Raw genomic sequence first — 16,204 nt, forward strand, 5'->3', positions numbered from 1 at the left:
GTACTTGTAAAACCACCACCAACTTCAAGTTTTATTTCAGCACTTTTTTTTAATAGTTACTCCGAGAGGCACAAATATAATTTACATGGCTACCGTCTCTATGTGTGCTCCCACAAAAAGCGACTTCCTGTTACAGCCTGCAAGGCTCACCAGTCGACAACAGCGCACACACACACACACACACACACACACACACACAAACACACCCACCCTGCATCTGTGGCCATCTAGACGTCTTCCTTTTTCCCTTCCGTGTGAAACAGATGTGCTTCAGTCAGTTTTAGTCGTCTTTCAGCCTCCATGACACCTTTGAGGTAGATAACATTCTCCAGTCGCCATTTTCTTTTCTTATTGGGAATATTTCATGATAAAAATAAATGTTTCATCATTTCAGTTTCGATTTCTTTTTTTTTTTTTTAAACTAGACTTTTAATTTCGTTGTGAGACTAAAAAAAAAATGTTGCCGTATTTGTAAAAAGGTGGGCTTCCTGTCTCGGTGTACGCATGCTTCCTCTTCCCGCCTCCTTGGATAAAAATCAACAAACACGCAAAGTAACAGAAGTTCAGTTAGAATGTAAGACAGCACTAGAGCCGGGGGGGTCCAACTGTTGTAAAAAGAAGTATCGGAGCCGAGATGGACCCCCCCCCCCTCCACGCTAGAGAGAGAGAGACCGTGACTATGTGATTACACAAGCATACAACAAGAACGACGAGACAATAACAACACAAAATACGACGCCATAACAACCACCAGAGAACTGCAGGAAAACTTAAAAAAATATAATACTGCTCATTGACAGAAACTGTGGTGCATAACAAGGGGGGGGCGGGAGTTTGGGGGGGGCGTTCTTTTTTTTTTGTAGCTCTTCAACGTGACGCCGCGCTTTCCACAGTTTCTTTACTTCAAATGATTTTGGCACATTCTCCTACACATTCATCTGAACAATTCATTCGATTCCGTCGTCGTGCGGCATCACTAAGCTACGCTTGCGGCGGGAGGAGCGGGAAATAGCATCATTAGCGGCGACGGCGCCTCAAGTGGCGAGATGACGAGTAGTGCAAAAAAAAAAATATGTCCACCAGTGTGTTTGTCCCCAGCTTTGTCCGTTGACGATACCGAGCTTCGCTTTTGTGCGACTTTCTTTGATCGCGTAAATAATAAAAAAATAAGCTTGCAGAAAGCCAGAACCCATAATGCTTCACTTCACTGTCGGGGGAGGGGCTTCAGAGAGATCTTTTTAGATCCCCGCTTTCTGTTTTAAACGTGAATAACATTAAAAAAGCCCTAAAAATGATACTGATACAGCACTAGTCTACTGTGTAGATGTGACAAGCGTACAGTATACAATAGTCGGGATGGCAGCGCCCTCTGCTGGATTCATAGCAGCAACACGCCATCTCTCCTGTAGAGAGCGCCATCCAACCACTTTATTTTGAAGTCCTATATTTAAAAAATAAGCGGGGATCTACTCACGGTGGAAGAAAGTGGAAAAAAAATATATATAAAGTGTCTATGCTACGTGTTTCCTTGGCGGAGGTAACATCTGCCGGGCTTTTGACAACGCCGCGGCCTTCCCGTCTCCTGATCTTCCCACCCGCCCCGAGGCCCTACTAACCTCCATCCGGTCTCAACAAGAACCCAAATTCAGGGCTTGGTTCCCCCCTGCAGAAAATAAAACTCCCCCACTGCCTGGTGTCCGTTTGTCTGTCTGTGCGTGCGGGGGTTTCTAAGAATAGATAGTAATGACTTCACGTCCGCCGCCTCGGACCAGCAAGACCCGGTTTAGACCCTCGAGCAGAACCTCCAAGAACTCCATATCTGGGTGGGTGAGTGGTGTGAAGGAGGGTTTCAGAAGCACATAAACACAGACTATCAAAACAAAAGCATACTCTCATAGACATGCTAAACATTGCTATTTTATATACTTAGAACTTCACTATAGGATCTAAACCAGGGGTCTCAAACATGTGGCCCCCGCCTGTGATATGAAAGTTTAATGTTAGTGCGGCCCGCGCAAGTTTGATATGGATGCTGTATGGTATCATGTACCCAGAAAAAATGATTACGTTTGATTAATGTTCATGTTAAAGGTTAAATAACTGTTAATAGTTATCCTCCCTATCCGTGTGGAAGTGGTAAGTTTTTGGCGATTTAAGTTGAAAGGAAATAACTTGAAGGCTACCGTTTAGGTCGCTAGTGCTCTAGTTTGCGAGTTAGCATGTGTCTCAAGACCCTGCAGTTGCGCAATATGTTGTAAATAAAAAGAGTATAAATGTGACTATAGTCGTGTTTTGTCATGTCTACAGGGCTCTAATAATGCTTTGTTCATTTTAATCTGAAAAAAATAATTTGTCTACCCACCTACTATATGGTTTCCTTTGTTTTTATTATTTGCCGTTTCATTATTATTATTATATTTATTTATTACTGATTGATTGATTTTCTTTATTCTTGATTTGTTTATTTTTCATCTTATTTTGTGTAGAAAAATAAAAAGTAAGATATTTGAGAACAGTGGAATGTTTTATCAGAGCTTTTCTTGTAGAAAATCGGAACCATTTTTTTTGTTTTTAATAAATGCGTTTTTTTTTTTTTGGAAAACCTGATGCGGCCCAGTCTCACCCAGACCCTAGCTCCAGTGGGCCCCCAAGTAAATTGAGTTTGAGACCCCTGATCTAAACTATAGTGTCTATTCAGTTTTACTACACTATGTACATAGAAGCAGACTTTCAAGGATACAGTTTTCGTCTCCGCCCCGGTTCTTCGGCGGTCCGGGCATGTTGAGCAGAACCAGGTGGGCTCCCTGCGACTTGTTCACCACCACCTCGTTCAGCTTGATGGCCGTGTGCATGCGACGGACGTTGGTTTGATTCCTGATTGGACGAGAAGGTCATGGTGAGGAGAGAGGGGAGTGAAACTTTCAAAGATATTCCAGAAAAAAAAAAAAGAAATGCATCATAAGAACTTATGTAACAAATAGAAGGTTAAAGGTTAGTGATGGTCAGACATTAATGACGCAAAAGTTCTGCTTTCCATTCAAAGTTTGGTAAAACAAAAAAATACATAACTAAATCAAGTAATTTGGTGGTTGGATACGGCCTGTTATTAGTAAAAAAAAAAGTATATATGTATATTTCAGCAAATATCATAAGAATTTTCAAGTATAAAAATATCTAAATGAAGTCAAATACAAATATAAGGCATTTAGATATGTAGTACTCCAAATTGGTCACTAGGTGTCAGTAATGTTACATGGATGAGTCAATAGCCCCGGCTGGAAGTACTGTACACAAACAGGAAGCTCTCCCAAAGCTAACATGTGTGAGTATAGATGATGTAATATCGGTGAAAAAGCCCATGGCAAGTATTGCTATTTTTTCTTATTTTTGTGTTTTTTTCCCCTCCAATATTTAAACTTTCTAAACTTTGTTTTTTTTTCAATATTATGATTTTATTCCTAAAATATTTTGTCTTTTCCCCCGAACCTTATAGTCCAAAAATTACGTTTCTTACAATTTTTTTCTTATTATGATTTTATTCCTAAAATATTTTGTCTTTTTCCCCGAACCTTATAGTCCAAAAATTACGTTTCTTACAATTTTTTTCTTAATATTCCGACATTATTGTCATAGATTTTTTTTTCTTTTAATATTTTGACTTTATTCTCCTAAAAATTACAGCTACGACTTTATTCCCATCGTCCCATTTTGACTTCATTTACATAACTTTTTCTGCAACCTCATTTCACAAAAAGTTGTGTTTGTTTCATACAATATTACATTCCCCCTCCCCCTAAAATACTAAAATATGATGACATTATTCCTGTAAAATTGCAACTTTTTATAATGTGATTTTGTCCTTGTAAAACAACTGCTGAATTTTCAAATTTTTATTGTTAAATTAAATTTTAAGAATGTGCAGTGGCCCACTTTGGACACCCTTGTCTTATTTGTTGACGAAAATATGTCAACTATATTTGGTAACGTAAGTGTAAAAGTGATTATAGGGGTGTTATTTCAGGTTTGGGGGGCTCTAATAATGTTAAAACTGTATTTACAAGGCCGTTAATAGGTTTTCTAAAATCCCATTTCTAAATAAGGAGATGGAAAGCACAAGTTTGCTTATAATAGCGACTGATATGATTTGCGGGTTAATCACATAGATACAATATAAACACACACAAAGCACATGCGCTGGATGACACAAACAACACACACACACACACACACACACACACACACAGTCTAGAGCAAAGAGAATACAACTTACAGGCTCCCCCACTCTCTAGAAGGAGAAAAATGGGACAGAATCACAGAGACAGGCTTTAGATGCATCCAATATCAGATATCTGATATCATGCTTCTAACGATCCCACTTGTTGGGAGTTAGTCCACATTAGTGTGCACGTGGGCCGGCCGTGCAACCCGGACGAACGGCCCAAAGTGCATGTACGTGCGCACACGCTCACCGGTGCAGCCTAAACGCTCATGCCATGCACACACTCATTTTATTCCATCATGTGTGTGTGTTAATTATTTCATCATTTTATACATAATTTACCCGAGCACGTTTATGGTTTTATTCCTTTTTTGAGCAATTAAATTGTTTTTATTCCTTATTTTATCATTTATGTAGGTGAGGTTATCATTTTATTCTCTTGTGAGTACGTTTGTTTTGCGCGAGTAATTTTATTTTATTCCATATTTCATCACTTGTGTGAGTGATGTTACCATTATAGTCCTTATTTCATCATTTGTGGGAGTAATTTTACCATTTTAGTCCTTATTACATAATTTGTGGGGGTAATTGTATCATTTTAATCCTTATTACATCATTTGTGGGAGCAATTTTTTTCATTTTATTCCTTTTTGTGTGATTAATTGAATGTTTTCATTCCATATTACATCATTTGTGCGAGTAATTTTACCATTTTAATTCTTATTACATCATTTGTGGGAGCAATTTTTTTCATTTTATTCCTTTTTGTGTGATTAATTGAATGTTTTCATTCCATATTACATCATTTGTGCGAGTAATTTTACCATTTTAATTCTTATTACATAATTTCTGTGAGTAACTTTATCATTTTATCAGAGTAAAATCATTTGTGGGAAATTGTATGTTTTCATTCCATATTTCATCATTTGTGTGAGTAATTTTGTGGTTTTATTCCTCATTAAATCATCTAAGTGAGTCACGTTATCGGTTTATGCCTTTCTGTGAGTAATTTTATCGTTTAACTCCTGATTATACGATTTGTGGGAGTAATGTTATGTCATTATTCTTTTTTGTGTGAGTAATCGTATGGTTTCATTACATATTTCATCATTGTATTCCATATGATGTCATTTGTTTGATCATTTGTATGCGTTTTGCAATCTGCTATTGCTAAAAATCCTATTAAAAGGGTCTTGATGCTTTTATAACTGTTGAATATCACCTATAAGAGACTCACGGCTTCATGTTGAAAAGGTCCCGCACGGCCACGTTGGAGTTGCACTCGCGGTTGCGGCCGCGCTCGGTGAAAAGCTTCTCCTTGGTCCAGGTCATGTGAACTCGCTCGGGTCCAGCCTCGGACTTGTCGTTCATGGAGGCGTGGGAGGCCGTGTTTCTGTCGTGGATGAGTTGCGCCTGAGGGGGACACGGAGACAGGTTGAAAAAATACACACACCAGCCGGAAGACGGGATGGGACGTCCATGTGAGTGAGAGAATGTATCAAAATGGAGGATGCATGCCACAGAAAGGATAGGATGGGAAGCACACACCACGATACTTTACCATCTACCCAACAAAGGACCTCATTCACCAGTGACCTTTCTCAATAATAATAATAATAATAATCATAGTGGAGATGAATATTTATCATCACGACCATATAAATACAAAAGCCTGGTGTGTCTAATGTGTATAATTGACCATGACATGACAAAACTCATATCCCCATATATTTAGGTAGAGCCACTGAAATAAAATATTCTCTTTTTTAAATAAATATAGAAAAAGTAAAATATACCGTTCAATATTGTGCGATAGTGGTGCACTCACGGTAGTGTCAGCAGCCGGGTTAGCGCCGTTAGCGCTTCCATCTCATGACAACAGACTGTAAACATGGCTGATGCCGTCTTTTCCGCTGTTCACTTCCGCTATGCAGCCTCTTCGCCTCCATATTTCCGCGGGGATATCCGACTATTTGACGTAGCTAATAATATGCTAACAAATGCTAACAGCTGCTCCCGAGTGTCAACAATGGCGCAAACTGCAAGCTACAAACGTAATAAGATGAATATCCATAGCTGCACACTTGCTTAAGGGGTCGATATGACACAAAAACAACAAGGAAGGAATAAATAAAACTATTAAAAAGCCCGGAGGCGACACGGAGCTAACTTAACTAGCTTGCACTCGGGCGGCGCCATCTTGAAACATGAGACCTCCCAGTTAAATCCAGTCATATCGATAAAAACGATATCATTGTTTTTGATGTAATGCTTAAAAGAAATATCAATTGTTGTGAAAAACGAGTATATTAGCACCTCAAGTCACCGAGTCCCAGTGGAGATTAATATTTATCATCACCGACAATATAAATAAAGAAGCCTGGTGAGTCTAATTTATATAATTGACCATCGTATGACAAAACTAATACCCCGCTATATTTAAGTAGAGCCACTGAAATAAAATAGTATATTCTCTTTTTTAAATAAATATACAAAGAGTAAAATATACTGTTCAATATTGTGCGATAGTGGTGCACTCACGGTAGTGTCCGCAGCCGGGTTAGCGCCGTTAGCGGTTGTCACACCGTCTTTTCCGCTGTTCACTTCCGCTCTGCAGCCTCGCCGCCTCCATATTTCCGCGGGGATATCCGACCATTTGACGTAGCTAAGAAAATGCTAACAAATGCTAACAGCTGCTCCCGAGTGTTAACAATGGCGCAAACGGCAAGCTACAAACGTAATAAGATGAATATCCATAGCTGGACATTTGCTTAAGTGGTTGGTATGACACAAAAACAACAAGGAAGGAATAAATAAAACTCTATTAAACATTTAAAAGCCCGCAGGAGACACGGAGCTAACGTAACTAGCTTGCACTCAGGGCGGCGCCATCTTGAAACACGAGACCTCTGCATTAAATCCAGTCATATCGATAAAAACGATATTATTGTTTTTGATATTATGCTAAAAAGAAATATCAATTGTTGTAAAAAAAACGGGTATATTAGCACCTCAAGTCACAAATTTACCAATTGCAACATACTATAATTAATCAAGTCCATCAAGAGATCATTTGGTGAATAGGACCCAGTAGTGCCAAGTGGGGTGAAAATGAAGTCAATACTATTGTTATTGTCATTGAAGGTCACTTCAAGGTCACTGTGAGACATTTAAGGTGGAAGGGAGATAAAATGACTGGGTGGTGACTCAAGTTATGATAAAATAGACAATATTGTCACATTGTATCATCATAATAAATGACCTAAAGATATGATATACTGTATGTTAGGTTGCGTTTAGGTGACAATACTGTCCATTCTTTCATTAAATGTATTATGGAATGATTTGAATGAGGGAGGGTTACATATAATGGAGACTCGAGTGACAAATTTAGGGTATTCACAAAGTAGCCCTTAAAAATGAAAATGAAGGTTATACTTTGTGAAAGCGGGGTCATCCAACAGAGAGACTGAGGGGTGACAGAATCTACTACCTCATCCTCCTGTGTGTCCTCCGTCGGAGAGGACTGCCGGCTCGCACCCTGGCCGGCACCCTGGTTCTTCCTCCGGATTGAGTTACGCGATTCATCAGTGATACTCTGAATCTGAGCGGAGCGGCACATCCCGGAAAGGTGATGGCAGATAAACAGGGGGGAAAAGGGCGGCCGGCTGTCATTTGAGTTGTGTTTTTAACCGTACAATAGGAATAATGGAAGCGTGCTTTTAACCACCGGGGTGCCAAATGTAAACAAACCTTCACATCAAACCGTAGAATTATTAGATCAGTTAGGGAAATGTTAAAAAAGGGAATACGAAAGACGGCTTTTTGTACCTCTCGCTCCCTCTCCGTTTTGGAAAGCTGCATCTGTTTCAGCATCTGGGACCGCTGCTCCATCACCAGGGTCTTCTCGTAGGTGAACGCTGAGATGTCATTATCGTGCTGCACACAGGAGAAATTCAACATCATCACCAGAAGCCATGATAACCATTACAGACCTTCCAACATGGCGAGTTTTTATTCCTTACTACATCATTTGTGTCAGGTATAATACGCTGCTATTTCTTTTGGGGAGCATTTTTATCAGAATCAGAATCAGGTTTATTGCCAGGTATGATCAAACACATACTAGGAATTTGTTTTGGTGAAGTAGGTGCAGACACAGCTATTAAAAAAGAATGAAAAATACAAAATATACAGTATAATATACAGTATAAATATATGTACACAGTCTGTTTTTTGTTTGTTATTCCAGATTATGATTGTATTCATTACTGTGGTGTTTGTGTGATTGTTATAATTTTTTATTTTTATTCTTTTTGTGAGTAATTTTATTGTTTATTGTTGTTTTGAATTCGTCATTACATCATTTCTGTGAGTGATGTTATGGCTTTATTTTTTTCGGACATAATTTGTGATTAATTTTCTCGCTTTATTCCTTATTTCATCAGTAATTGTATTGTTTTGTTCCTTGTGGCATCATTTGTGTGACTAATTTTTTCAAATTTTATACCTCGTTACATAATTTGTGTGATTAATGTTATTATTTTATTCCTTTTTGTGAGTCATTTTATTCCTCATTTCACCATTTGTGTGAGCAATTCCCTTATTTTAATCCATATAACATAATTTACATATTTTGTGTGAGTAACGTTATTTTATTCCTTTTTGTGAGTCATTTTATTCCTAATTTCATCATTTGTATGAGCAATTTTCTTATTTTATTCCATATTACATCATTTTTGTAAGGAGTTTTACCATTTTATAGACCTTGAAACGTGACAACAATTTCTTTTTGATGGATAAAAAATAAAAAAAACCTAAATGAGCAGTTGTTTGGTTGCAGATGTAGAGGGTAAGCCAACAGTGCCATCAAGTGAACAAATGACACAAAGAAAGGCTTTCAATGTAAATAAGTGCCATTTACCATCTCTACCACTTCCACCTCTGCATTGAGTCGCAGGTGGTAAAGGAAGGTCTGGAGATCTTTCTTCATCTGGATACTGTTGTCGTCCATCTGGGCCACGGTGAAGATGCGCATCTTACACTTCCTCCACACCTGAAGAAGAGTTTTAGGTAACAGATTTAGGAATTTGAATGCAACTCATGTGACTGTAAAGAACCAATCACATGACAGTAGGCTATGCTGTGCATGTTTGTGTGTATCCGTGTGTAGATTATCAACCCAATCATCCCCAACATGCAAGACACACGCATACATTTTTTAGTACAATTCATGAATCCCTATTCATCTGGCTACACCAGTGATTCATAGTGATTAATAGTTCCACTAGATGGCAGCAGATACAACTGTAGTGAACTGGTTGGGATTCATACATGTCATTTTTGTATGCTACCGTAGCGTACCGTATAGTACCACACATGCCCGCCTACCTTGTGCTGTCGCAGCAGGAAGGGCAGCAGCATCAACATGCCTCCGTCGTGAACCACCCACCACACATCGATGGTGCCCTCGCCCAGGCGGTCCTGGTTGGTGGGGAAGCTGTCCACATTCTTTGCCACAAGCAAGGCCTGGTGGGCAAATGTGGTCTCCCGCACTGTCTCTGCACGGATGGATGGATGGATGGATGGAGAAAAACACTATAACAGCCTCTTCCTCAACTATTCCAGTAATCAGCATACCATGCATTATTAACCCTTAGATGCATAAGTCAGGTTGTTTTCTTGAAATATCTTCATAATGAAATTTTTTTATAATTTCATTTTTTATATCATGCCATTCGCATTTTTAGCTTACCTTTTATACATTCGAATAATTTTTTGCTTTTGTGTTACTACCCCAACCTTCCATAAGTGGGTCAAAAATGACCCGCATGCATTTTCTATGGAATCCAATAGGAACCTTTGATTATTATCAACTTTGGCTGTCAGGAATAAATTAACTGCAGGTGCAGTTAATTTATCCCTTTATAGGGCACTCACTGAAATACAAAGAAATTTTAAAATTCAATCCTTCAGTGTTATTGGGTGGGGGCTATAAGAAGACATTTTTTCTCTTTTTACTTTTTTAAAAAAGTTTCAGGTTTTGGGTGCAAATCAAGATCAAAGAAGTTATCATATACGGTTCCTTGCCCATTTAGGGTATGGAAAAGGGACAGGTCAAACTGCACAAGGTGACATCAACAGAGGTACTGTAGTTAAGAATGACTGTGATCAACTTATCATGGTTAGTTTTTATGTTTAGGCCGAGAGTGTCAGGCCCCAAGCGTCAGAAAATTGCAATTTCCGACTTCTGAATGAAGAAGGAAGTTTGATACTCTCTGGCTCACTCCTGATTGATCACAGCCCATGATGTCACTTCCTGTGACATTGTCTGATCTTGGCTGATTGGCATGAGAAAGTCACATGACTGTTGCCTTGCTGAGACATGGGGAAACCCTGTTTTTTAAGTTACCATATATGGTTACTTGCCCTATAAAGGGTTATTAGTAGTTAGTTAGAATTATCAACTAATTAGCCTACTTTATAACTAACATTACTATATGTATTGTTGGGCATTACTCTTTTGTTTCCTCATCCATGCCTTGGCTGCGAGATACACAGCTGAAATGGTCCTACTGATGCTGGATGATGGAGAGGCAGGAACAGGGTTGGACTCTGAGTCAGAAATGTCTGATGACCCAGACTTTTGTCCGGAAAAGGGCAAGCCAAGTATAGCCTAAAGATCTTGTTACACTCGCAAACGTAATAACTGCCCACAAACGTAATAAACCAAACGTAATACAAATCTGCAGCTTTGAATGTAATAATGTAATAATCCCGCAAATGTAATACATTTGCAAACGTAATACTGAATTTATGTATGAATGTAATAGTTATTACATTCGCAGGAAATTATTACATATGTGGGAAAGTGAAAATGTGTAAATGTAATAACTTCCTACAAATGTAATATGAGACAAAATAATGATCTTTGTGGTTGTTTATTTCTTCTTTTAATGAGGGAGAAGGTGGAGATGTCATTTTGAGGACTTTAACATAATAGGATAATATAATAGGATAATAAAAGGATAATTCTTTATTTTTCTTTTTTTGTGGAAAAAATATTAAAGAATATATAAAAAATATTGTTTGAATACATTAAAGGAATCTTTAATTATTAAATTATAATTTATTTTAAATTAAAAAGATAACATAATTGTGATAATTGCAATTATTACTATTATTATTTTATATTTTACTATTTCTTTTGATTATTTCTTCCCCATATACACACAAAATCACACATACATTATACTGTAACTAAAATGCACGTGTACGCCCACAAACAAAATAATAATTATTGATTATATTAATAATAATAATTATATTGTTTTTATTTTTATATTATGTATTATTTTTATATTATTTTTTGTATTAATAATAATTATTATTAAAAAGAATTTCCTGCAAATGTAATAGTTATTACATTTGCAGGAATATTACATTCAAAGCTGCAGATTTGTATCACGTTTGGGGTTTATTACGTTTGTGGGCAGTTATTACGTTTGCGGGTGTAACAGATCTTCTGGGTGTGTGATGCACGCACCCTACGCAACACACAATGGATCCTCACGGGTGTCATTTTCTTTTTCAAAGATGTAAAAAAGATGTTTCTAACATGAAATCATTCTTGTGTGGTTCTAAATATAATACAAATATATCATACAAGTGATTATTCCTAACAAAAATGGCAAAATTGGCATAAAAAGGCATTGATTCTAGTATGGGTCCAGTCACTCGAGCATCTAAGGGTTCATTATACCAACAGTAAAATATGATGGTGGTAGTGTGATGGTCTGGGGCTGTTTTGCTGCTTCGGGACCGGGAAGAAATTAATTCTTCTGTCTACCAAACCACACCAGCTAGTCCACCTTTGAATGGCTGAATAAAAACAAAACGAAGACTTTGGATCCTATTGAGATGCTGTGGCATTCATTCTTTCTTTTTCAAAGATGTAATAAAGTGAAAAATTAAGATGTTTGTAACATGAAATTATTATTGTGCGGTCCTAAATATAATACTAAATATCATACAAGTGATTATTCCTAACCAATATGGCAAAATTGGCATAAAAACGCATTGATTCTAGTATGGGTGCAGTCACTCGCGCATCTAAGGGTTTATCATTTATTCTCATTTTTCATATTTTTTTTTCATCACTACCTGTGAAATTCCTCCACGACTGCGGGTCATTGGACTGCTTCCAGGTTCCAGGCCAGGCCATGAGGACGGTGTTATGCTTCATGCCTCCCAATCCGGCTGACTGGATAAGATGAGAGACGCCATCTCGGAGGTTGGAAGACACGACAACATGGCAGAAACCTTTGGTCCGCTCTGCCGACATGGCAGCCTTGATGTTCTGGAGAGAGGTATATTAATCATTTACGGGTGGGTCCACTTTTTTTGGGTGGGGGGGTTTACATACAACCTACTGGATTGAAAGCTGCGTCCCACAGACTTTTTTTGATCACGTCGGAAAAAATTGCCATACCTGCTCAGCCCTCTTTGCCTCCGTCTCTTTGGTAAGAAAAGTCCCCTCCAGTACATTCCCGACTATCGTTAAGCCTTTCCCCGCCTTCAGTTGAGAGGTGAATGACAGCAGACGAGGATGTTTTACCGCTTGGTCCGAGTCCAGGTTCAAGAGCACCAACAACTGAGGCCTGGATACCAGGAAAGGAAAAAAAATATATTTAATTGCACTGAAGATTGGATTCCTGGTATTCTAATTATTTCAAATATTTATTGTAAATTGTAAATTATTATTATTTATTTATTATTATTTTATTTTATTATAATTTTATAATTTTATTCAAAATTATTTAAATTATTAGTACAAATTACTGTTTACGCTGTACATTGTTCATATTTGATGTCATCTTTATATTCTCCACATTATTATTTATTATTATATGGATCTATCTGTTCTTTTTGTGACTTTATTCATATAATATTTGGACTCAATGGAAGGCGCCATGCTAGCATCCCTGCTTCCACACAGAAACAATGACTTTTACCAAAAGGTCTCACTCCATTCATGCCGTTGTTCTATGGAGCAAACGCACCAAGGCTATGAAACCAATCAGACTCATTGTGGTCATTTCTTGTTGCCAGTAGGCGATGCTGTGACTATTTCCGTGACCACCATCATCATCATCATCATCATTGTATGCATGGATGTCTCACAATTGTGGAGTTCAATTATGAACAGTTACATTAATTCATGAAACATTAATGTTTCATACTAAAATGGCCAACTACCTGTCTATGTTATTGAGGAACCGACTCAATGATGGCAAAGTTTAACGGCATGCTCCGCCCATATCCTAATGACATCAGATAAATCCTTCAGAATTTTTCATCACCCATGAGTCTAGTATCTGTGAGGGTTTTTTGGCCTCATTTGGTTAGAGTCCCAGGAAGCAATTTGCCAAAGTATGTCTCCTGGTTTTGGCCTAAAATGGATGTTTCAAACTAAACTGTTTGTTTACTCATGAAGTTCATTCATTCATTTTCTACCACTTATCCTCACGAGGGTCACGGGGGATGCTGGAGCCTATCCCAGCTGTCTTCGGGCGAGAGGCGGGGTACACCCCGGACTGGTCGCTAGCCAATCACAGGGCACATATAGACAAACAACCATTCACACTCACATTCATACCTATGGACAATTTGGAGTCGCTAATTAACCTAGCATGTTTTTGGAATGTGGGAGGAAACCGGAGTACCCGAAGAAAACCCACGCATGCACGGGTGTGGAATTGAACTCGGGTGTCCTAGCTGTGAGGCGTGCGTGCTAACCACTTAAACATTGTGCAGCCCAAATTATGAAATAGCAACTTAATAATTTTTCTAACACTCATCTTCACAAGGGTTGCAGGGGATGCTGGAGCCTATCCCAGCTGCCTTTGGGCGAGAGGCGGGGTACACCCTGGACTGGTCGCCAGCCAATCACAGGGCACATATAGACAAACAACCATTCACACTCACATTCATACCTATGGACAATTTGGAGTCGCTAATTAACCTAGCATGTTTTTGGAATGTGGGAGGAAACCGGAGTACCCGAATAAAAACTCACGTGTGCACGGGTGTGGAATTGAACTCCGGTATCCTAGCTGTGAGACCTGCATGCTAACCACTTGTCCACTGTGCAGCCCAAATTTTAAAATAACAATTTATCACGGTCGATACAGAAGATTTGTCTTCAGGAACCCCCGAAATATCACACAAATACACACACACAAACTCTACACTACATTCAAATTCAAAAGTACTGTACTCATATTCAGTACCTCCAGTTTTTGGTGTGGGGGGCGGCGTCCTCAAGACGAATAAGAGCGAAGCGGGCTGCGTTTAGCGACAACCCTCGAATACCATCACCCCATTCCTTCTCCGCCCTGATAAAGCAAACACATTATCACTATTACATACTTAACTTTATTTAAAAATCACACATTTTAGTTAGCTAAGGTAAACATTAATCCTCCATATCCATCTTTCCCTGGATATGACATGTTTAGGAACCTTTTAGCCCCACAAGCTAACATACATTTGTTGCGATTCTCACCCTCTGTATTCAATATATTTGTAGATGCAGCCAGCGATTGCCATGGCAACAATGGCGTAGTACCAGGAGGAAATGAACATTAAAGCGAGACACAAGCTCATTCCCAGAAAGGACAGAGTCCTGTGAAAGAAAGAAAGAAAGAAAGAAAAAACAATTCATTAACAAGACTTAGTCCACTAATTACAAAGCCAAACTATTTATAGAACTATGTCACAGTTTTTTTTTGCCTCATTAGTGGAGGCACAGGAAACACATTTTGGAATGGACAGCGAAGAGGCTTAACCGTGGAGTGAAATGATGAAAATGACAGGTATTGTCTGCAGCCTTTGTTAATTAATCTTTGGAATTAATCTTAATTCTGAGGTGTATTGGTGTGTGAGTGCCTGAAATAGGCATCGGGGGGTGAGGGGGGGACATCAATTAGGTCAATAGTTGGAACTCTAAAAGGTTTCAATGGACTTTTCCATATTCTGCCCTCTGAATAATTAAGTATAGATCATCTATCACAGACCAGTGGTAATATTTGAAGCGCGGTCTCCAGTTTGGTGTTCGTAGGAGAGTCTGGACTGCGCAGGCCAGGTTGACAAACAGGTAGCACATGAGGAAAAACCTGTTGAGAAAATAATGCATTATGCCATGGGTGCCCAAAGTGCGGCCCATGGAGCATTTACAGCACATTCTAACATAATTAATTCATTTATAATGAGGTATATTTTATTAAATAACACAAAGCGTATAGTGGATTTTTGAGTCCATATTTGATGGACACCCACATTGAAAGGATTGGCGCCACAGCATCCAATGAAGCGATGAGGATTCCGATCTCACAGATGCCGGCGGTCAGCAGTAGAGCCCAGGTCGGTTCTCCGTTAGCCTTCCCGTGTCCAAACACCTAAAAACGTCACATTACAAAGTATCAAGATTAAGGACAGAATATTAATCTAGTAAATACAGGGACAGGCGGCACGGCGATCGAGTGGCTAGCGCGCAGACTTCACAGCTAGGAGACCAGGGGGTTCAATCCCACCCATCTCTGTGTGTAGTTTGCATGTTCTCCCCGTGCATGCGTGGGTTTTCTCCGGGTACTCCGGTTTCCTCCCACATTCCAAAAAACATGCTAGGTTAATTAGCGACTCCAAATTGTCCATAGGTATGAATGTGAGTGTGAATGGTTGTTTGTCTATATGTGCCCTGTGATTGGCTGGCCACCAGTCCAGGGTGTAGCCCGCCTCTCACCCGAAGGAAAAGCGGTAGAAAATGAATGAATGAATCTGCAAGTTCATATATTACGTGTGGAGTTCCCCAGGGGTCAATACCGGGGCCAAAACTGTTCAACTTGTACATCAATGAAAACCGGTAGAAAATGAATGAATGAATATCGAAACACAACCCCCCACCAACTACTTGCTGTCATTTTC

The 16,204-nt window shown here is 38.9% G+C and overlaps 1 protein-coding gene across 8 annotated transcripts in view; it reads right to left on the reverse strand.

The window, feature by feature from the left end:
* Positions 1-406: 406 nt before the first annotated feature.
* The window catches only part of slc12a7b (solute carrier family 12 member 7b), a 60,304-nt gene continuing 44,506 nt past the window's right edge, over positions 407-16,204 (reverse strand). For 5 of the 8 annotated variants that reach the window (XM_058059565.1, XM_058059568.1, XM_058059567.1 and 2 more), the window contains 14 exons: positions 15,560-15,678; positions 15,298-15,396; positions 14,787-14,906; positions 14,512-14,616; positions 12,711-12,879; positions 12,383-12,578; positions 9,611-9,780; positions 9,144-9,275; positions 8,051-8,158; positions 7,713-7,823; positions 5,457-5,632; positions 4,271-4,285; positions 2,741-2,874; positions 407-1,819 (listed from right to left, as the gene is read on the reverse strand). In XM_058059565.1, coding sequence (XP_057915548.1) covers positions 1,728-1,819; positions 2,741-2,874; positions 4,271-4,285; positions 5,457-5,632; positions 7,713-7,823; positions 8,051-8,158; positions 9,144-9,275; positions 9,611-9,780; positions 12,383-12,578; positions 12,711-12,879; positions 14,512-14,616; positions 14,787-14,906; positions 15,298-15,396; positions 15,560-15,678 — 1,746 coding nt within the window. In that variant the 3' untranslated portion in view covers positions 407-1,727. The remainder of the gene's footprint in view (positions 1,820-2,740; positions 2,875-4,270; positions 4,286-5,456; positions 5,633-7,712; positions 7,824-8,050; positions 8,159-9,143; positions 9,276-9,610; positions 9,781-12,382; positions 12,579-12,710; positions 12,880-14,511; positions 14,617-14,786; positions 14,907-15,297; positions 15,397-15,559; positions 15,679-16,204) is intronic. The other 3 variants (XM_058059570.1, XM_058059566.1, XM_058059571.1) reach the window with 3 other exon arrangements.

This window comes from Doryrhamphus excisus, chromosome 21, assembly GCF_030265055.1.
Source record: "Doryrhamphus excisus isolate RoL2022-K1 chromosome 21, RoL_Dexc_1.0, whole genome shotgun sequence".
NCBI classification, from domain to species: domain Eukaryota; kingdom Metazoa; phylum Chordata; class Actinopteri; order Syngnathiformes; family Syngnathidae; genus Doryrhamphus; species Doryrhamphus excisus.